General features: G+C 40.1%; 1 protein-coding gene across 4 annotated transcripts; it reads right to left on the bottom strand.

The window, feature by feature from the left end:
- Positions 1 to 2766: 2766 nt before the first annotated feature.
- ap1b1 (adaptor related protein complex 1 subunit beta 1) lies at positions 2767 to 21711 on the bottom strand. 4 transcript variants are annotated; one of them, XM_077561427.1, is made up of 24 exons: positions 21628 to 21711; positions 19581 to 19641; positions 19160 to 19265; positions 18939 to 19074; positions 18467 to 18712; positions 18195 to 18385; positions 17732 to 17953; positions 17487 to 17607; positions 17283 to 17378; positions 15927 to 16042; positions 14132 to 14297; positions 13847 to 13945; positions 13500 to 13759; positions 12977 to 13178; positions 12821 to 12841; positions 12533 to 12619; positions 12076 to 12105; positions 11867 to 12004; positions 11640 to 11785; positions 11431 to 11560; positions 8064 to 8148; positions 7698 to 7784; positions 7180 to 7334; positions 2767 to 3858 (listed from the first exon to the last, which is right to left on the bottom strand). In XM_077561427.1, exons 2-24 carry the CDS (start codon positions 19615 to 19617, stop codon positions 3784 to 3786), a joined length of 2952 nt encoding a protein of 983 aa, XP_077417553.1. In that variant the 5' UTR covers positions 19618 to 19641; positions 21628 to 21711; the 3' UTR covers positions 2767 to 3783. The 4 variants fall into 4 exon arrangements, with proteins under 4 accessions (XP_077417553.1, XP_077417552.1, XP_077417554.1 ...); XM_077561426.1 differs by lacking the exon at positions 21628 to 21711 and adding an exon at positions 21327 to 21523; XM_077561428.1 differs by lacking the exons at positions 12533 to 12619; positions 21628 to 21711 and adding an exon at positions 21327 to 21520.
- Between the last annotated feature and the right edge of the window lie 1056 nt (positions 21712 to 22767).

Below are 22767 nucleotides of genomic sequence, written 5' to 3' on the forward strand. Positions count from 1 at the left end.
ACGTGATTCGGTGTGGAAGCTGTCACAGAGATGCAGAAGTGCACATCATCTCGCCGAGGGACACAACTTATTAGTGGAGATAGCGGGTCCACGGCCAGGGCTGGGACGATGAGTCCAATCCATCACAGCCCCACCATGGCCACTGATCCACTTTTATGTGCAAGTCTCCCGCGGTGCTTGTAAAAATCTTCATTTGAAATTGCAAGACAGCCCTGCCAGTCATTTACGAACACTCGATGGCCACTTGTGCAGTGTTCCCCAAACTTTATTGAGGTGGGCATGTATTTTACATAAGAAGCTCACAAGAAAAAAAAAATCATGTGTGGTTCAGTACCTCCAACAAGGATTAGAACCACTGTACTAATATTATTAGCATGGGCATTTATAGTGTTGAGCACGTCTGCCTAAAGGTCGGGAGGACATAGGTTCGAATGTGAAACATTGGTTACGTGAGATTTGTGAGTCCAGCCAATCCACACACCAAAAAAATATATCCAGTGGAATACATTGTTGTTTACAACGCTTATATTGAATCTCATTCGATTTTGCTGCTGTATCTAACATTGTGTTCAGTTTGTTTAATAGTCTGAGGCAGCTGGCCATTTTTCTGCTTCACTCTTCATAAAACATTAGCTCTATAAGAAAATTGGAACAGCTTTGGTGTCGGCAGGGACAATGGAGTGCATGCTAAATCTCGGCCATTCATTAACAGAAGCAGTCGGGTCGAAAAGTGCTGGTAAGACATTGATAAAAAGCTCTTCATTAGCACAGCGCGCGGCAATGAGCTGCTGATGAAATCTAAAACTGATCATATTCAGCATGTTTGAAGTTGCCATCAGGTTATCCCTCTAATGATCTCTGATGTTACTCACTGATTCATAAGGGGAGAGTAATCAATCAATAAGTGAGTGAACGCAACCTCGTGGTTGTATGTTATTGACTTTTAACTATTGATAGTGAAGGGAGGTGGTAGACTGACTGAGAATGTGTAACGTGATGTAATATGACAACATCTTTGAGAAAATATTCCGCAAAGACAGAGCTGGCCAGAAGTGTAAGTGAACAAAATGGCTGCTTGGGGCCTCTTGGAAAATATTAAAGAAGTGAAATAGCTGAGATGAGCGTCAAAATCCTACATACAAATTTTACACTTGTATCAGTAGAATACAAGCAGAGGTGGCAGCACTGTCAAATTCTGTTTAGGGCCCCATAAAGGCTCGTTCCGGCACTGTATACGGAATACAAAGTTAATCACTGCACTGCACTGCAGGAGTCTGTGTCCAATTCAGCGACGCCCTCTGTTGGCAGGCATTTACAACCCCTGATCAATTTTATTGATTGTCCGAGACAATAGTCGCATGCAATAGTGACTGGAGGGACGAGGAAGTCAATACATCAGCATGTGCCTTTGATTGCCCAAGGGAGCATCATGTCCCACTTGTAGCGATGCGGCTGAAATCCCCGCTGAGCTCCTTGAATGCGGCGCAGACCTTAAACGGCCTCTCAGAGGAGCCGCTTTGACTTGAGGATGCACTCGGGAGCAGTGGATGAAGCTCAAGATGGTGGAAGGAAATTGTGAGAGAAAGAGGAAGCTTTGTATGCAGAGCCGAGGAAGCAACTCGCCACGTCTGTCTCGAAAAGGTCAACAAGGATCTTTTTCCGAATGGCTACTGAGATCTACGGGCATATTTTAGACAAAGGGATTGATGAATTTACCAAATTCACGACAATGGAATTGCAATTCTACGTGTAATGCTCTGTGCTTTCATCCACCTTTGTATTGGAATCGCAGGAGAAAATGTAGACATCCAGTGGGATATGTGTGCTCGTCTAAAATCATGCTGTATTTTTGTGAAATAATAAACACAAAAAATAAACTTTTTATAGTAGAGTGCCCCCTGCTAATAGTCTTTATTTCTGCAGAAGAGCATCAGCGTATTTGTTTCTCATGGAAGTTGGCCCAATCGGCCAATCAAATGTGCTTTGTGGATTTGGAGAATACATTCAAACGTGTCCATCTTTCAGGGGGTGCTGTTGGAGCAGAGTCCTGTAGCTTTAATCCCTAGTTTTTATTGTGCACATCTGGTGCCAACATTAAAGCCGCATTGCCAGTAATGTCAGATTGTTTTCAACTACGGTACGGTAAGAGGCCGCTCTTTGTCAGGGATGTGCTCACTCATAACCTTTATAGGCAGAATTTGTACCTGCAGTCATTATGTCGATGGGGCTTTTTATAGATGTGGTTCCATTGGTTTCATATTCACTGTTCTGTACCGTCCAAGAACAGGAAGCCAGATGTTAGACCCAGGATACGCTAGAGAAACCCAGTACAGTACATGCATTTTGTCTTGGGGTAGACAAGTTTCAGTTCTGTGTGTGATGTGCTATCTCTGTGGCACAGACTCTGCCTTTTCTCAAAATTTAATAAGCAGAAAAACAGAACATGTTATTTGAAGCTATCTAAAAAAAAAAAAAAAATCAGTTCATCAAGAGTGGGTTTAATACACATACAGTTGTGACTGCATCTTATGCGCGACAAATTCTGGGCTTGATGGGCTAAGATCATGCAGTTGATCTCTCGCCAGTGCAGCAAGACACTCCGCTCACAAGCTCAGCGACTCCCACGACATAGAAGCCAAGGAACATCGGAACAGTAAAACTAAGGAATACTAAACTAACTTTTTTGGGGACATGGCAAATTAAAAACATACATCAACAGGATTAATTTGGCCTAAAATCCAGCAGAAGAAAAAGCAGCACAGCAGAATTGATCAAGACTTTTAATATTTCTCTTTTAGATGATGTACACGCAAAGGACAATCAATCAATCAAAAAAACAAACACCTGATTCAGCATTCATTTTTTTCTTCTTTTTTAAACATCAGCTGTCCCCACAGACATGGAAACTGAGCCACCTGCAAATCAATCGATACAAAAGGTGATAGATGCTTACACCTTGCAGAGCTGATGAAAAGGGCATCAGTGCAGTGACTAAGAAAAAAAATCAAATTAATCTTCAGAGTACAAGGGCGAGAAACTGAGCGCTGTCCTCGCCAGCCATCCAACACACACACGCTGATTCCTTCAGTGTTACGAACAGCGGCTTCATCATTTACACTTAGTCCCCCCCTCAGCCTTCATCTCAGCTGGCCACATTGTGTTGCCCTGACGCAAACACACACGGACACACACACATCTACCAACAAAAAATTAAAGAATGGAATGACTACGATAGAGTTCAGAGGGCTGTTTCAGTCTATAGAAAGTCCAGATATGGGTGTCAAAATGAAAAACATGAACAAATACACACTAATGATGAAGCCAAGATCACCTGCCTGCAGCTCACACATGCGTAAGAAAGCATTCAAGCATATTTGGGGGTTGTTGGGGGGTAATTTCTGTATATAGCACCCAAAATAAATAGAGTGTGATGTGAATAGTGAATGCGGAGACCAGAACCAAACGCAGTATTCTTTTGGGTCTCTACTCTAACATATGACAGGTGGCTCAGGTAGGGCAGAGAGCTGGACCTGCACATTTTGAATATTTGCGTCTTTTAATGGGAGCTAATGACTCACACAAACTCAATTAGGTTGAAAAGAAACCTAAATGGAGCGATAGATGATGACGGACGAACAAAAAGCTGGTAGATAGACAGTAAGACAGACAGTTTGCAGCAACCAGTACGTCCTGCACTGCATGACAGTGTGATGTGGTCCACAAGCAGGAGACGCTGACGGCAGCATCTGGCCCGCCATTGTTTATTGCTTGGTTTTCATCCTCTCAGTTCTTCAGCACCGCTTCGTAGCTCTGGAACACACATTGGGAAACCTCTGGGGCTCTGCATCTCAGAGAGACCTGAGAAAGATCACAAGCAGGCTTTAATCACACAGCAACAGGTTGAAAATCCACATCAACAGTTTAGGTTTTGATGTGCACTCACATTAGAAGGTTACTCATTTCTTTATCACTAGGATCCATGTTTAGTGTGGTACACACACATCCCCAAACAGCACAGTGGCTACTTGTCACCCTTTAAACAGGCCAACTGACTCACTCTAGAAAAAATTGGGTCAAAAATAACCCAACTATGGGTCAAAAATGGACAGATGCTCTGCTTGGGCCAATTTGACCAAACTGAGTAAAAACATGGGTCATTTTGTATCAAACAACCCAGAAAATTGGGCCAGGTTGTCTACTTGGGTTAGTTTGACCCAAAATTGGGTCAAAAATTGGGTGATTTTCTACAAATTAACACAGAAAATTGGGTCAGATCCTCCCCAACTTTCTGGGTTGATTTGTTGGGTCAGATCCTCTACTTGGGTTATTTTGACCCAACTTTCAGAACAACAACTTAATTTTGTATAAAACAACCCAGAAAGTTGGGTCAGATCCTACTTGGGTCACTTTGAAGCAACTTTCAGTGTTTTATACCAAAAGAAAAATGGTCATGTTGTATACAACAACCCATAAAGTTGGATGAGATCATCTACTTGGGTTAATTTGACCCAACTTTGGGTCAATAAATGGGTTATTTTGTATTTTTTGTATTTTTTTCTTCTTTTTTTTTCTTTCCTCTTTTTATTTATTAGTTATTTTGTATTTCAAAAGAAACCCAAGAAAATCGTGGATCGGTCCATTTTTAATCCATAATTGGATTACTTTTGACCCAACTGTTTTTTTGAGTGCTGATTACAAGTTTGAGGGCACCTGTGACGGTCAAATTATTTACTATCTTTTCTCAGGTTACCACCATTTTGGTACAGGCCTGCCTCAAATAATTCTCTTGAAACCCCACAATTCAAAAAGCAACGTCTGAACTTTTATTGGTTCATTTTCATAAAATGTTTTATTTATTACATTTGTCAGATTAAAGTTGTTTCTGTGATCACTGTGGGCTTTTCTTTCATAACAGAGGGGTACCAACAATTTTGTCCATGTGTGCACATACATATATACATAAGGCAGATCTGTTTTACAACCCTAGTGAGGTGGTCACTGGTCAGTACAAGAATTCATGTTCAAACCTGGTTTAACCAAACCCCACACAATTACCATCTGAAGAGGGGGGGGGGGGGGCAAGCAGGCCTACATCATTGGTCACACAGTTGCTATGGGGACACAAGATAGCAGATGAGAATGTGTCCAAAAGATAAGACGTGCCCCATTTCTCCAACATGTCCAACTCGGCTTAAATTATTCCTCCCATTTTGCTTCTATGACATTTGCTTTCACAGTTACGACGGTGAGTGTTTAAGTTAAGTCAAACCTAGTGGAAAAGTGAAGTGCAGAACTGAGACAAGACTATAATATGCAAGGGCAAGAAGTAAAGCATCATGGGAGAACTGAAGCCAATTAAATTGCTTCTTAAGGGAGAAGGCTGCTAAAGTGAAACTATTTCACGTCTGTGTTCAGCAGTTGTAACAATTAGTGTTAACATATTTTCTTTCAGAGGGCAACGTAGGCCAAAAAACACCGCAATGGCAGGGCTTCACTCTCTTTCTCATCTAAAAATAGCCACCACAGACGTGGCTTCAGCGTGCCATGCCAAGGAACAAAGTGCAAGCAGCCAGCAAGCTCAGAGACAAGCGACAGAACAAACGCTGAACACGGAGCACCAGCTTTTCTTTTCATTGCTAATGAGCAACAACCCCAAGTTGCATCCAAACACAGACACCCACAAACTGCTGAGTCAAAGAAAGCGTAATCATCAAACGCAAACAGTGAGCAGAATATATTCAAAGTAAAAGACATCCATTATTTAAATGTACTTTTGCTTCAGTTTGTGCGTCACAAGGAAGTAAGGAATAAGAACTCACTGGCCTGCCTAAATATTAGGTACACCTGTGCAGTCTAATCAGACCTCATAAAAGAGCTGCATCAAACATGCCATCTTTGAAAAATGCCCTGAAGAACAAAATGACCTGAATTAGAATATTCAAAGGCATACTGCATTTCTCATAAGGGTGTAACCGTTTCAAATTCTGATTGCGGAGAAAGAACAAGGTGTCACATGGGGTCGTCTAGCCAGAAGAAACAAAAAGTTGACGTGAGCAGCAGAAGCAGCCGGGAGGTCACACCAAAGTTGTCATTCAGGACCCATCATCCAGAAAGTGTAAGCCAAACATGATCCATCAAGGCTGAGACAAGCTCAGACATGCAGCGTGACAAAATAGGCATGCACGCACGCACACAAACTAATATTGCAGTCAAAGAGCCTTCCCAGGCATTTTCTCCTCCTACTCCCTCATAATTGCACATCATATCTATCAGGTCTTCTTTTTCTACTCATCAACATCTAAGTATATATAAAATAATTACATTCCTGTCAATAGAATCCTTCACTGATTCATCTACAGTTTGACTTAATGACCAGAAAGGAAGGTCAGAAGGAGACTGCTGAAACGACTCAAATTGTCTTAACTTTCAAATACATTAAATTCATTAGAAATTCATTCAAATTCATTTATTTATTAAAATCGGCGCGAGCTGAACCCTAGTCTTCCAGTCAATTTGGGGTTGGCAAAATCTTGAATGTTTTCAAGATAAACATTAGCTGACATACAGTGCCGTGAAAAAAAAAGTATTTTCTCAAATTCTTCATGCAGTTTTCCCCACTTAAATGTTTAAAATAACTCAAGTACATATAATGCAGTATTTAAATGGTGATTTATTCATTAAGGAAAAAATATTCAAAGCCTTCTGTGTGTAAAAGTACTTGCCCCCGAAACATAATTGGTTGGGCCACCCTCAGCAGCAACAACTGAGATCAAGCAATTTCCATAACTCTCAATGAGTCTTTTACATCCATGGAGATTTATTGACCCACTTTTCCTTCCAGATTTGCTCTAATTCAGCAACACTGGAGGGTCTTTGAACATGAATGGCTTTTTTTAATGGTCATACCACAGCATTTCAATTGGATCAAATCTGACTTTGACCACTCCAAAACAGTCTCTCTTAATTTTTTTAAGCTAAGAAGTTGACTTGTACAATTTTTTTCCCACGCAGGGTCAGGAAGCTTTGAATAGTTTTTACTTCATAAATCAAATCACCATTTAAAAACTGCATTTTATGTTTACTGGGGTTATCTATCAAATTTAGGCTTGGAATATGTAGCAAACTTTTAGGATCTTAGGTGTTCAGCTGAAAATGTTTAGAAATCCTGTGTGAACTCACCGTGTAGTTGGGGTTTCCTGCCTGAGCCCTGAGCTCAGCAAGCACCCAAATTCCATTGGTAAGTTTCATGGACTGGTACAGCATGTCCTGACCCTCCACGGTTCGCTTGGCGATGGTGAAAATGTTGCTTCCTTGCAGTTTGCTTGAGACCGCATCTTTGAAAATAAAGAACAACTCATTTGAGCCACATTATCACTGCATGTTAGGACTTACAACTATAGTCAATAATTCCCTAATAAAATGTCCTCCACAGGGTCTGACATTCTGATGTGATGCACTAGCCTGTAAACCGCTCATTTTTCTGCTCACGCGAAAAAGATTTATCGGGGAGGGAAAACATCCATTAAGCTGTCATTAGCATTTCTTCTCCAGCTCAGTTCCTCCGATGCTTGTATAAAACCAAATTATCCAACGCAAATAGGGACTGAAGCTTATGAATTGTCATTAAATACAATTTGCTTCCATGAATTTCATATTTGTCACGCTATATGATGTGTGACGACACTGTATGGTATCACCTGAGTTAAGATGGCAGTCGTTGAGCTGGTACTTTGACTCATTTTCATTGGGAATGTCTTTCCATGTGGCAAGGAACACCTGTCGCTCTGCACATGAAAAGATGAGCACATGGTGAGTGCAAAGTCTTTGAGATAATGAGATAATATCAGTACACAAACATTGCATGGGAGGTACTCATTTTTGAACACGACACATCTAAACACACGCAAGATGTAAAATAAATAAATAAATAAAACATATAAAAGTGCATATTACCCTTCACATGAGATCTAATAGGCAATTGGCCAATAAGGCCCTTACTGACAGAAAGTCACATTAGAGGGATATCAGGGCATGGAGTGAAGAGCTGCAGCCAAAGCACTCACCCATCTTCCCGTCCTCTACGAAGAGCATGCTGATGGGGTACTGGCAGCTAAAGTAGAAGACGTCAATGTTGTTCTTAACAGCCACCTAGGAGACCGGCAGTGTTCGAGGGGAAAGGAAGAAGATTGGAAGAGAACGCAATGCAAAAAATAATTACATGTCAAGTGTCTTTTGTAGTCACTCATACCTTATGTCACATTAGCTCGCATTCTATTCACAAGAGTGGAGGATGCACAGTAACATTTTTTGCCTTTCAATTAAAAATGTGTTTACTACAATACTGATAAAATATTGATCGACCTTCCCATTCTGATCACCTTATTTAGCTCACAGAAGAAAAAGGCAATTCAGTGCAACTCTACCACTAACCAGAGCACAATCATATATAAAACCTACTGTTAAATTAATTTCTCTCTGACTAGAGGGCCAATAAAGCCACAAACTTGTTAATTATAAAAGCATGTTTGTTTGCCACTTCCGCTAATGGCCGCTGCACACCGAGCAACACGATCAAATGTTAGTGAACTTAGGTTGTGCAACTAGTTTTTATGAATGGACGACTTTCTGAAACTACTTTGAAGTGAATGGTGATGCAACATGGCAGAGACAATGCCCAATGAAAAATACCATGGCATATCATATTCTATTAATCTTTTCTTTTCTATGTCCAATTTCCTTATGATTGTCCGACAATGATATTTATACAATACACAGTATAATTACTATACAGTAATATCCGGACTATAAGCCACTACTATGTTCCCTATGCTTTGAACCCTGCTGCGGTTTATTTATGAACTTTTACTGACGAGCTTCAAGCTTCGTCACATCTGACCAATGAAATTAACAAATAACAAATATGTCACAGTGGACAAATGAAAGTGTCCGAGTCCGCCCTCATACTGAATACATAGTACTGTATTTATGTGACGTCACCGACCCCCACCTATCGACCCAGCACGCCTTTCATGGAGCAAACAGAAAACAAGGGAACGCAACAGGATGCTGAGGCGCGCTCCTGTTGTTTACTACAAGTTACTTTGATTCATTGATTTGTTCATTAATTCCGTTTTTTCACAAACCGCTTCACAATGATGCACACGTGTGCCGTTCAAATATCCCATGTTATAACGTGGAGGGCTGCGGCTAACAATACAATGCGGCTAATGTATGTAGTCATTTGTTTTTATGGCTTAATTTAGCGGTTGCAGCTTTTAAATTACGGCCATCTAAATTTAATTTGTACCTGTGGCTTAAAAAGGAAAGCGTTGGGCGCAAAATGTAAAAGTTCAGTCGACGAATGGTGCTATTGTGGCCAAGAGCTTTCGGCCAATCCGCTACTTCTTTGACAATCATTCCATGTTTGTGGTTTAAAAAAAAAAAAAAAAAAAAAAAAAAAAACACTGTAAGGGCAACCTTAAAAGCTTTCCCAATAAGAACACCAGTGGTCGCAACTTTCATTGAAGCACATCAGTAGGCATGTGGTTGGGAATCGACAAACTCTCATCAGTGTGCTATTGTTCAGTTCAGTCACACATCGGTAGTCTAATTGTACAAACTGATAGTACAGCACATACTGCCTCTTTTGATCACACGCTTACACAGCCACCATCAGCATTCAGCACGCAAAATCGTAACGAGTGTACAAGCAATTTAGCGACTGCTGCAGTACTTGGGAACTTAGCAAATCAGGCCCCAATTCTTTCACAGAGTATATTTCTTCCTGACAATAACAGTTATCATGGTGTGTATTGAACTTGAGATCTCCAATGAACAATCCACTCTTGTCCAGCTCCAGCTGTTACCACAGGTTGCTAATGAAGACCACCTAGATGAATAAGAGGAACATTTTAAACCCAGAGTCAGGGAGATAAAGTAGAAGTACTGACGAATGATTAATGCGGCTGCAGTTAATGAAGCAATCTGCTGTCTTAGCTAAACTGATCACTTGAGGGTTTGGCGCCCCGCTCAACGCAGCAGGTGATTGCCATTAATTATGAATAGCCTGCAGTCACTATGCTTCTGTCCTAAGCCACGGAAGCTTTTCTCTTTAATGTGCACATTTGCCATAAAATGTTTCAGTCAGTGTGGAGGCTACAAAAACTGTAACCACACATCAGTGGTTTAAAAAGTACTCATAATAATGTTCTGTTACACTACCTTCCACCAGCACTAAAAAATGACAAAAACTGTTTCCCCCTGAAATTATCTGTGAGCGTTTCAAACTAGAGAGTGGTGCCCATCAAAGCGTAATAGAAAGCTGGAGAAGGCGAAGAGAAACAAAGGAACCACACATTGCATGACAACTAAGGATTGCCCCGCACCTGTAGAAGCTCTTATCTTCTTTCGACAGCTACTGCTCCATCCACTATTCTGTCGAATTCAAATTACTGCGCGGCGTTATTGTGTGTTTTAGAAACAAAAACTTTTAAGTGACAATAGACTAATTAGACTAAGAGCACAATCACATTATAAACAGTCATGAATGAAGTTAAAGAAAAAGAAATGCTTGAACCACTAAATATTTTTGGTGTTTTACGTTTACCCATTGAGTCTAACGCTGGAGTCGGATTGAAGCCTTCTATGTCACAGTTTGGTTAATTTGATATTTTTTCACAAATCTCTATTATTGTTCAGTCCACACATGTAAGTGTTCATTATAGACCAACCTAAGGTGTTGGAAATGCTTTGCTCTCTCTGACGATGCAATTTTAATGGTTGCTCAAACAAGCTGTTTTGGGGGTCTCCTGAAAAGTCATCATGACTGCCGTTTAAAATCATCAGATAATCATCAGGTCATTACATTTTTGCATCATTTTAGAGGGTAGGGCATGGATGACAATTGTAGACCAGGGATGGGCAACTGGCAGCCTGTGGACCACTCAATTAAAATAAATAAATAAAATAAACAAAAACGTTTTTATCATTTGATTTTTAGTGATTATAAAAATGTTTCCTGAAATTATTCAAATGTTTACTCCAAATGACCCCACATTTTTACAGTTCAGCATGTGTCTTATTTATTTTCTTTAGGAGCACCACCCATTTTTCATGGAAAACACATGTTGAGGGTTTATCAACGTTTTTTTTTGTTTTTTTTAGGGTTTACAACAAAAAACTACCAATGCATTTCTGTGTGTCAATGACATGCAAATTTGAAATTTGCAGGACGGCATGCATTTTGTCTCTAAAATGGAATACATCTGGTTAAGATATGCATGGCCTCACAGTAGCGCTTATGAAAAAATGTGCCCCATCTAATATTTAAGTTGCCCATCCCTGATCTAGAACAATGCAAAATACAGATTTAGCAGTACACAGGAAGTCCTCCGCCCACATCCGAAGAAGTACACATTTTGAGTACCTTACCTGCAGGTTATTGAGAGGCTCCATCTTCATGACAGGCCCCACAGTATTGAGAGGAAGGACCGCTTCTATACTCTGGTTGGGGCTAACTGGAGTAAGAACCTGGAGAGGACCAGCAGGAGCCAAACCAAAACTAAAACCAGAGAGGAGAAAATGAGTGTAAATGACAAAACTGTACATTCACTGCTGACACCTGACAAACAAGATGTTACCTATTTCTGTTGAACTGAATGGCAAAATCAGTCATGACACTCATTGCTTTATTTGTGAGGGTCATCTCCATTTGAACGACCCCAGCTCGACGACCAAATGTGCCTGAAATCTCCAGACCCTTAGCCTTCATAGCTGGAAGCCAAAGCTAGAAAAAGAATAATTTCTATCAATAAGAAGCCCAGTGATGTTCCCAAGTCACTCAACAACACGTATTCTTTAAACTCACCATTTTAGGAGGTACATAGGCTCCCATTTGCATGCCAACTCCACCGCCAAGGTCAAACAGGTCGTCAAGACCCCCACTTACAGGGGCAGTGAAAGATGGCGGTCCGGCAGTGGGCGTTGCACCAAAGCCAGATGTCATCTGCACGTCAGAAAACAAAAATCAATCAGTGCAAAGCTGCTTGAAGGTCGAGGTGAATTATAACAACTTACAGCAGGACTTCCTCCAAGGTCTCCGCCAAGCTGGAAGTGAAACAAAAGGTTAGGCTATTGACTTGTGTAACATGAAGTGATATTGTGCAGGTTTGAGGAGGTTGGATGACGAGTGAGCAGCTGCAAGCATGGGAACTAGGAGGGGAGGATAAAACATTTTACTGGGCATACAAGGACAGCTGAGTATATCCTGCTCGCTAAGAGTCGTGATCGTGGTGTAAAAAGGTGGTGACATCAAACAATAAGAATGGTAAACTACTGTGTGTAGGAAGTGGGGTGTCACTTAAACAAAACACACAGGTAACGTTCCCTAAAACAACAACTACAAAAAAAACTGTGGAAACCTTAACTAAAGCACAGATCAGATGAATTTGTAAATCAATCTAGAGGTCACAGTGGTACATCAGGGGACAAGAGTGCATTCTAGTCTCTCGCCAGTGAGGTCCTCTGGACCAACCTCAGTGGGACTGTAATCTGGGGGCGATGGGGATTGACGGGGGGGCTGCGGTGACTGAGGAGTGTCCGTCCGCAGGGGAACGGGCGGCTGATTGAAAGATGAAACAGATTGCAGAGCCCACAGGTAAACAATAAATTGGGGCTTTGGGTCCAACTATGTATCACCTATATACTGTATCAGGTAACAGGTGATAAATGAAATTATGCACGAGAATAAATTCAGATGTGGACAAATTCATTGTAATGTTTAAAATGGTTTCAAAATGTTCCCTCCCCTCCGTGTCGTTACCGGCTCAGACTCATCCCCCATCTGCAGGTGCAGCATTGAACAAGGAAGGAAAATATAAAATTGTAAAAATAATAATTAAAAAAAATATATATATATAATAAAAAAGAAAGATAGCACAGAGCAAAAACATTCAAAGTAATTGTTGAAAGGCTTTACCAGGCTATCCAGTCCTCCTCCAAGAAGGTCCATAGCACCCATCTGCAGGCCAGAGGAGGGTGGTGGTGGTCCAGTTGTGCTTGTAGGTGTCAGGTCTAGATTGAGCAGATCTCCCAGAAGGTCCTGGGACGGGATAACGGCAGGGGGCGCCTCAGAAGCAACAGGAGCAGAACCTGTGTCCGGGCTCTCCACACTTTCCCCCCTGGCAGAAAGAGAGTGAGGAAAAGTCAAATATCACCAGTCTGAAAGAAGACTGGCCTGGCTGAGGTGAATTAATACCCTATTTATACTTTTAAGAACTCTAGGAGCCTAAATATAATAAACAACAGAACAAAGAGGATAGTCTGGATGTTTTGGCATTTCAATGTTGTGGATGACAACCTAAGCTTTAATTAATTAGCAACAGAAACTATTCCTATCATTCAGCATTTTCACTCAAAGAATTTCAACTACCCCGAGGAATGCAATGCACTTCACATCTGCACTTCCTGCAGTGCGGTGCTCAAACAAGAGAGTGTCTTACGATCCAGCGCTGCCGGGGAGTCTCTTATGCTGAACACCACGGCTGCCCTCGACAAAAGCGCTGGGCGGCTTGTGATAGACGGAGGCCAGAGTGCCAATGTGGCATATGAGCTCCTCCAGCAGTGTGGGTTCAATCAAGTCGGTCTCCTCAGAGATCAGAGGCTTCTCAGCCAGAACCACCTCCTTTGCAGCCACTGGGTCAGTGGAGAGCAGACGCCAGTAGATGTAGCCACGATCCCTCAGGTCTGGATTATCAGAGTCCTGGGGAAAGACACATTAGGAGGAAGGAAACATTAACACATCACGTCCATGCAATTGAGAATGGAAATGGGAATGGTTTATTCTTACCTGAGTTGCCAGACTGAGGACCTGCTGCACCAGCTCTTGAGTCTCGGTCGGCTTCTTGAGGAACAACTTAACAATGGCCGTTAAAAGCTGCAGCTGCACCTGAATTGCAGAAAGGGGAAAAAAAGCAGAACATTTTAAAACCTCTTCAACAATTACCTGAAAAACATTGACTTTGCCCAAGGTTAACTGGAAAGACGGAACCTTTCTGTCCAATCTTTAAATGATCGAATTTGAGCCCCGGTTCCATATTGACATTAAAATCAGCTTGCATTCTCCTAAACCCACCTGAGTGCTTTCATCATGGAAACCCTCCAAAAAGCTTTCAAGTAGTTCATCAGCATTGTCGATGCGCTCAGCGTACTCCCCCACAATCCAAATCATGGCTGCACGTGCTTCCGGCTCATCCAGTGAGTCCAGGTTTTCACACAAAGTGGCAATCACACTCTCATACCTGCAAACATCGTAGATGCATTGCAACTAAAAATCAAGTTCTGCTTGTTTGTTGTTTCATATTCAAATCACTCCTCGTCTATAGGCATAATAAATGCTTGAGAATATTTTCTTGATACCCCGTAAACATTCCACAAGTATCTGCAGTAAATAAACATGTTGTTTTAATAAATATATTTCTCCATCTAGTGATAAGAGTGATTGCTTATTTAATTTTGGTTATCGCTCCCCAAAATGTGTGTAGTATTCTCAGCAATCAGTCTTTTATTTATATTTGTTCACTCAGTACATGATACTAAAGTATCCATTCAACCTCCATGACTTTCTTCTTTGGCTGTCTCAATGAAGTACGTCATTAAGTGGGTGGGACCCAGTGCGTCACCCGGTGTTCAGACTGCAACACCACAAGTTGTGTTGAACTCCAGATAAATGTGAGATACTGTACTCATCCTAAACATACTTGAAGCACTCACTGTTGTATCAAATGTAATTTAATTTCTTACACTTGCCTTCAAAAGGCTTATACAACCACATCGTTTGAATGGGACTTTTGATAGCCACTAGATATTTTTCATTCATTTTATTCACGTATTTAGTTTTTTAAATTATTTTTGTTGTGTATTCTACCGGGTGTTCATATAGTCTGGACTCAGAGTTGAAAAAAAAAATGCATAACTTCAAAAATAAATGTGATGAAATCAACACTTAATATATAATATACAATATTTTATTTTATTATAGTTATCTTATTGGTGAATAATTTGTCAAAAACAATACACACGTGTCCGACTAATGTATCAATTTTTGAACAAATATTAAATAGACCAAATTATGATATGTGAGGTATTGGATCAAGCCAGTGATATACAGTGACAGTGCACGTTCTGGCAGGGTCATCACAATTTGGTTATACCACCTGAAAAGGCTTCACGTAAACCCTGCAATAAAGGTCTCTGGGTGTGATTTGTGATTGGATGAGTGAGTCAGCGTAGGGCGACGAAGAAACGAGAGGTGTATACCGGCACATCTGTAGGCTGACAGCTTGAGTGGAACACGTGCTGGATGTTTTGTTTTTGGCATAGTTACGGCCCAAATTCACCATTCATTTTCACAAGAAAGACTGTTGTTCGAGAAGCGTTTGTCCTCATTTCATCATGTAAACAGACGCCACAGTACATTCTCTGTCGTTTCACTGTTCCAGAAGGCCGTTTGGTAAATATGCTTATGGTTGTTGTGAGGATTTAAGATGTTTGACAGCTAACGTTGGCGAGCAGCTTTTCAAATAAGTGTTCATAGCCCTGGTGTTTTGTTATATTTGAGAACAGGCTTGCTTACATATTTTGCAAGTGACCATGCTACCCAGTCTCATTTACGAAGGTATTTCCACGCGCTTGAAGCACTACATTAACCGACCACCTGCCGATTTCTCTAAAGTGTCTGTTATCAATGCCAAAATATGTAATGGCCGATTAATCAACTTCAAGCTGTCATTGCAGATGAGAAAAGTCGATGCACCAATTTGTCACAAATCGGTTCAATGCCCAAGTGCCTAGATCACATGTACATTATGTACATTTGAGGAAAAGAGGAGCAACCCTAGTTACCATTTGATGTCCATCAGGGTACTTACTTGTTAGGGTATTTGCGAAAGATATCCTTGATGACCACAATGGCCTCCTGCACAACATAGTTGACCTTTGTCTGGATGAGGTCAAGCAACGTGCTGACACAGCGTTCTGCAGATTGCTATTGACAGAAAATTACATTACCAATCATGACAATCTCATTATACACTACACAGCATGTTTACTCATGTGTGTAAAACGTAAATACAAATCAAATACAGTGATTTGCAAATCCCTTTCAACATATGCTCACTTGAATGCACTAAAATAGACAAGACATATTTCAAACTGATAAGCATTAATGTATTTTTGTAGGGGTGTCAGGCGATTACTTTTTTTAATCGTAATTAATCACATGACTTCAATAGTTAACTGACGATTAAACGCAAATTTTATATATGTTCTAAATCAGAGGTCCTCAGGGACCGGTATCCAGCCTGTTTTCCATGCCTCCCATAGCCAACACAGGTGGAGATTGTTATCAGCCTTCTCCAGAGATTGCTGATTAGCTGATGATATGAATCACCTGTGTTGGCTGTTTGAGGCATGGAAAACAGGCTGGATACCGGTCCCTGAGGACCAGGGTTGGGGACCTCTGTTCTAAATGTACAATAAATAATGCTTTTCTAAGTTTTCATATGCTTGTTAACAAAAAAGGGGGAATATTTTTAATAGAAATACGGCTGCATCTTTTAGTCATTGATACAGTAGTTTCATAATAATAATTTTAAAAATTAAGTTAAAATTATAAGATGTACTGTACTGTGAAAAACGAGTGTAATATTGATTTGTGTTGGTCATTTCTGCCACTAGATGGCATAATTGCATTTGTAAGACGGTGGTGACAACTCAGTGCATTTTTCTTTTCATGTTAAGAGCTATCTAATCTTTAACATTAAGTAACTTGTGAAATTATGCAAATTTTTAAAATTGTAAAATACAACTTGACACCAGACTCCATAAATATATGCATGACTGCTAAATTTTGATGTGGACGTGTCTGCTGCATTGCAACTGGAATGCCCCCAGTACAGGCTTTCCAAGTAAGGGGTGGTTATTAATCACGCATTTTAAAAAATTTGTGGCGTTAAAGGAACTTTAAATTAACACACTAATATTGATACCCCTTATTTCCCCCCCATGTTTACTCATTTTGAATTTTATGCCTGCAACACGTTCCAAAAAAAGCTGGGACATTTAATTTGCAAACAGTATTTCCATGGCCTGTGAGTGTACACTATACATATAAAAATGGCTTTCGACTACATGACTCATTAATCATCGGGGCTATACAAAACTGTACAATCTATCGCATCCATATTAACATAATGACGACATCTAGCATTTAGCTACCATCTCACCTCTACTTTAATGGCACAGCGTCCGATGGCCCTGACAGCTTTACGAACAAAGTCCACATCCACCTCAGTGGCATATTCCTTCAACTCAGCGAGCACCTGCAGCAAGACAGAGTACTCATCAAGATATGAGATAGATGTTGTGCAGAACATGTACCCCCACAAAAGTATACGAAAAAAGGCTTTAGTGGTGTTGGTTGTTTATACCTGGGCAATGTTAGCTTGAGACGCCAAGCGGATCATGATGTCGAGTTTCTCCAGTTTGACATAAATCGGGTCATTGTATTTAACAAAGAAAACCTTCATCTCATGTTTCAGAATCTCGGGTCTGAAAAGTAAACACTTGTTATTTTAGCCAACTACCAAGCATGTAACAAAATATTTAAAAATATTACTAAGGCCATCTTGTGTAATATCAAGATACTACAAAAACAAACTGTTGACAGATTTACCGTCTTTGTACGATGAGGTTGATGTTGCGCAGTGCTACATATTGCAACTCTGGCTCAGCAGAGAGGAGAGTGACCAGTGGAGGGGCCAGCTTCTTCAGTAGGGTCCCATAGTAGTCAAGGTCTTTAGGCAACATCTCCATGAACTTCATGAGAACTTTGACAGCCGACAAAACCACAGCAGAGTTTGCATGGGAGAGCCGTGGGGTGACGCGCTCACAGATGCTGGCAAAAGAAGTTAAGTCAAATTTAATTATATAGCCCTTAATCACAAAACAGTCTCAATGTGCTTCACATGGCCAAAGTTTGCAAATATTGATCTAATACCCCCAAGAGGGCCAGGAAAAACTAAAAAATCATGGGGAACAAAGAAGAAACTTGACTTTTTGACTAACTTGGCTGACTTCAAAGGGATAAGGGATGAAACAAAGGTGGAAAAAGTGAAAATTAACTCTTAGTCTCTTACCTTTGGGACTCTCGGTCATCTCGGGGTGTGTAATTGGCCAGGCAGTCCAGAATGAAGATCTGTCCCCACTCTGTACACTCATTAAGAGCCGTCAGTAACTTGTTGATGGTTTGAGGGTTCAGATCCAGAAGATTGCTGTTGGGATGAGACTCTGCAATCTCTGACAGTGCTGCCACTGCGTTTGCAACCACCTGAAAATGGAGCATTGAAGCAGCAAAAGTGTTAATGTGGGGCCAATCTCTGCCTAGCATGTTGGCCTAATGAAGCCGTACCATGGGGTTGGAGTCCGATATAAGGTCTTTGAGGGTGTCCAGGAAACCTTGATCCTCTACCAGCTGTGCGTTGATATCGTGGAGTTTGGCTACACACACCGCTGCCGTTTTCCTCACATAGGGGTCTTCGTCTTTTAAACACTTTCTCAGAGGCTCGCACAGGTACTCTGTGATCTTGTCCACGCGGATGCAGCCCATGGTGCGTACAGCCAGTGCCCGAATTAGGGGATTTGGGTCTTCACAGTCCTGAAAAGTATAGAAAAAAAAAAAATAATAATAATAAAATAAAAAAAGGTAACAAACATCAATTTACCGGTATGCTGTTATGCTAATACAGTAATTCATATTTTTTGATTTTTTTAAGTAGTACTGCAAGAAAGAACACTCAAATTTCATAATCTATATATATTATATTATGGGACCCAGTCAAATTAGGAAAAACTGATTAGACAGACAATGAATGGTTATGTACTTTAACAAAAGTGTTGACAGCCATGATGGCCATGTCTGGCTGACTCTTGGCGTAGTTCATCAGATAGAGGTAGACCAGCTTTTTCAGTTCAAGGTTGTCCGTCTGCATGCAGTTCACAACATCTGGAAATAGGGCACTGGAGGAGCAACAGCCAAATTGTATGTAAGCACAGAGTAAACATGGAAGGTAATCATCAACCTGATCAGACATCAGTGGCGTACCTGACATCCTTGCCAACAGTCATAGATGCAATCACTTTCTTTACTGCCTCCTTCTTTTTCTCTTTTTTATCACTGTTTAACTCAGCCTTGAGCTCAAAGATTTCACCTGCATGAATACAAAAAAAAAATCAGAATATGAAAGAAAGCACAGAATCATAGCTTTAACAGATATTAAGCACTGAGTTATAATCACTGATCATATTAGATACACTCGCACAATGTAAAAAAAAAAAAGCTAACAAGTGCTTGTGTCAAATTTGATTAAATTTCAACCTGAGATGTAGGTTTGCAAAGGTTAACTGCTGATACAAGTAAAGTAACTATAACAATCTTCATTGGCACAATAATTCACATCAAATTAAAATGTAACTTTTTGTTCATTTGTTTGTTTTTTAGACATCTAAAATGATTTGAGCCAGACCTTTTTTGGTGGTAGTGAAGTACTTTGAGTCTGTCATCTTGGATCCAAATTGTCGGTTCTCCTGAAAAAGCAAACAAGTGATGAAGATGAACCTCTATATTCCAGTGAGGAAATGCCATAAAAGCAACAGGAAAAACTAAAAGTGCAAGTGCAGGGAAACTAAAGGACTTCCTGCCTTCTGGAAGAGCAAGGATCCAACAAAAAGAGAATACAATGGATTTTGCTGAAGAAAGCAAACATCAAAAGTTAAATCCATTTTTTCAACTATTCTAATGATGACTGTCGAAACGAGACCTACAATGGTGCAAATTCATGTTGGCTCGAGATGGATTATAAAAAAAACTATGGTTTAAATTTAATTTTAATGTCAAAATAAAAACATGCTGTTCTCAAATTAAGTGGGTTGTAGGTAAAATGAAAAATGTATGTTACAGTAATGCCTTGTTTATAATGGGGGTTACAGTCAGGCTATCCCACAAAAGACAAAATTATTTATTAAGGTTTCTTCCACATAAAACCAAAATATATCCATGGAGGTGCACATTATATATATTTTTTTATTTACTTTGAGTCACCATCCTCATGTTCTACACTGTAGTACTGTATCTGTAACTCTGAATGTTTATGTGCCTTTAGAAGGTGGGCCTCGCCTGTTGAGTATTGTGGATGTCAGTGAATGAGAATGTCCACTTGGCTAGCTGTTAACTGGCTCAACATTAGACACGATACATGTTGAGTGACTGTGTCAGTTAAGGCTATTGGTAAGTCGTCTAAGAATAATAGAATGTGTTGGGTTTACTGTATTTGCTTACTATAATTTGTTCAATAAAACGGTTGAAAGTACAGCGGCTGTTTCCACCCTCATCACCTGTGAAAGGATTATAATTTGTGCAGTGACTGCACTTTAGCTTCTTTTTTTTAAAGCTTTCATTCTTGCTCACATTTATTGCTAGGTGAATTTGTAATAACAGTCAATGTGGACAGTGGCTCACCACTAGGTCCCACAATATTTCAAATAATCTGCAATGTATTTTTATTTTTAATCCCCGATACAGTGAAGCCGCAAAAAGTTAACATGATATAGTGAAGGGGCGACCGTATTTATTGATCAGAAATGTCAATGTACCCTTATTTTGTCATTTAATAACACATTGTGACAGTGTTCTTGAAAGTAACTGAACTTAACTTCGAAGTAAAAATTACATTTGCCGACATTAACATGGATACTACAAGTAAGGTAACTTGTGAGTACAGGTAGTGACGCAAACAGCTGGAAAGTTGATGTTTTGCCTGACAGTATCTTGTAACAGTATCAGGATACTAACAATAAGATGCTTGGAGGAGAAGACATCTTGACGTTATTTATTTAGTTCGAGTCAGCAACCATCATCAAGAGAGGCTGCTGGCCTCAAGTTGCCCAACCAGCTACTTAACCAAACAGCGACAAATTACAGATAACACCTCAAACTCACACCAAACTGCTATTCCACGTTTAAGATATTGTCAGACTAGCGCTACGTGTACTTGGGCGAGGACTTACGCGCTGTTAAATCAGACAGAGATTGTATTATAAGGTTCGCTAGCATCGAGCTAACGTGATAGCATAGCAAGCTATTCGGTGGATAATCTAGCAAGGAGCAGACTTGTGTGTTTGGGGGGGGGGGGGAGAACTATTTTAACCGACAAGTTTCTTGAGCCTGTGCTCCAGGTTGGTCGTGTAGTCACGCTATCTTTCCAACTACTTACGCATAGTTGGTTGGCCCATTCCTGCATGTTTACAAGTCAGATGAATGAAAGACTTGCTAAATGCTAACGTTAGCTTCTGCTTGCTGCTGCTACTGCGGTGCGACTGTCAGTGTCAGCTAGCCACTTCTTCAGCAAGCTCAGCTGAGACATGACCTTCTAAGCACAGGGTTAAGGAAGCTTTTGCTGGGATAGTTAAGCTCTTAATCTTTCGGCCTATTTTAAAACTTACACAGCGAATTAGTGCGCACTTTGGATTTAAAAATCACACCGTAAACACAATGAATTTGGTGCGACATCTTACCGTGACAGGCGTAGAAAAAGCTGCGTGGTGTTAAAAGCTGATGATGATGTTTGCCCTCGTCTCCTCCCACTCGGCACACTTCCGTCTTCCCACAAAAATAACGTTTGTAAACACACACAGATAAAGTGTGGTTAAGTGCAAGAAATATTATTATTAATAATAATGATGATTAAAAAAAAAAAACATGACCAGAAATAGCTTTAGTTTGTAGTGGTTGGACCTTTTAACGTAAGCCTATCTTTACTGCATGACTTCTCTTTCAAAGCGTTTAAATTGATTTGTAGAGGTACTGTCTAGTTGGAACATATAATTTTAAGTTTCAAAAAAATAAAAATCTATTTTTGTTCTTATTATCAGACTCACAAAATGATTAAATGAGCCAATGTGGCAAATTATCAATGGTATAGAAATACAGTGTACATTTTTTTTACTACTCTTGTAGTGTATCAAAATCCTTTTCTGCATAGTGCTTACATTTTGAATTTACATGTTTTTTGTTGTTGTTGTGATTGTTGTATAATGGCTTCTACGTTGGTTAGAGAGGACGGAGCCATGTAGGGACCGGGCTATTGACTTTGGGTTCAAAATACAGTAAATTTTAATACACTACACTGCCAATTGCATTAGAGGCCCAAATGTGGGTGTTTTAGTAGTGAATGTGGATTCAGCAATATAAGTAAAGGCTCATACAGTAGAAGTAGTACATGATGTAGGACTGACTGCCTAGTCCTAGTGGCTAGCTATGCACTTACAGTATGATTAAATAATGCATAATTTAGTATGTACTTGTAATTCACTGTTGATGATCCCCCGCCTGGTGAGATTGCCATGACATTGCAATAAAAACAGCCACGCACACTCCAATGTGACCAAACCCTAGGGAACACTTACCAGAGACATAATTATGGAAACGCTGCACCTAAAATTGATAATTAAAAACTCATTTTTTAACTAAAGTTCAATGTCTTCCACAATGGAATTCAAATTCAGCAGATTACTAATTTGGATGGATGTACATCTATACACATATTTTTTATTTTTACGTTTATCGTGCAAAATCTGGACATATGAACAATATATATAATATAATAATAATCCACTTTAAGAACTGCAAAGGAAAAACAACAATAATACAATCAG

Source organism: Vanacampus margaritifer, chromosome 3 (assembly GCF_051991255.1).
Source record: "Vanacampus margaritifer isolate UIUO_Vmar chromosome 3, RoL_Vmar_1.0, whole genome shotgun sequence".
In the NCBI taxonomy this organism is placed as follows: Eukaryota; Metazoa; Chordata; class Actinopteri; order Syngnathiformes; family Syngnathidae; genus Vanacampus; species Vanacampus margaritifer.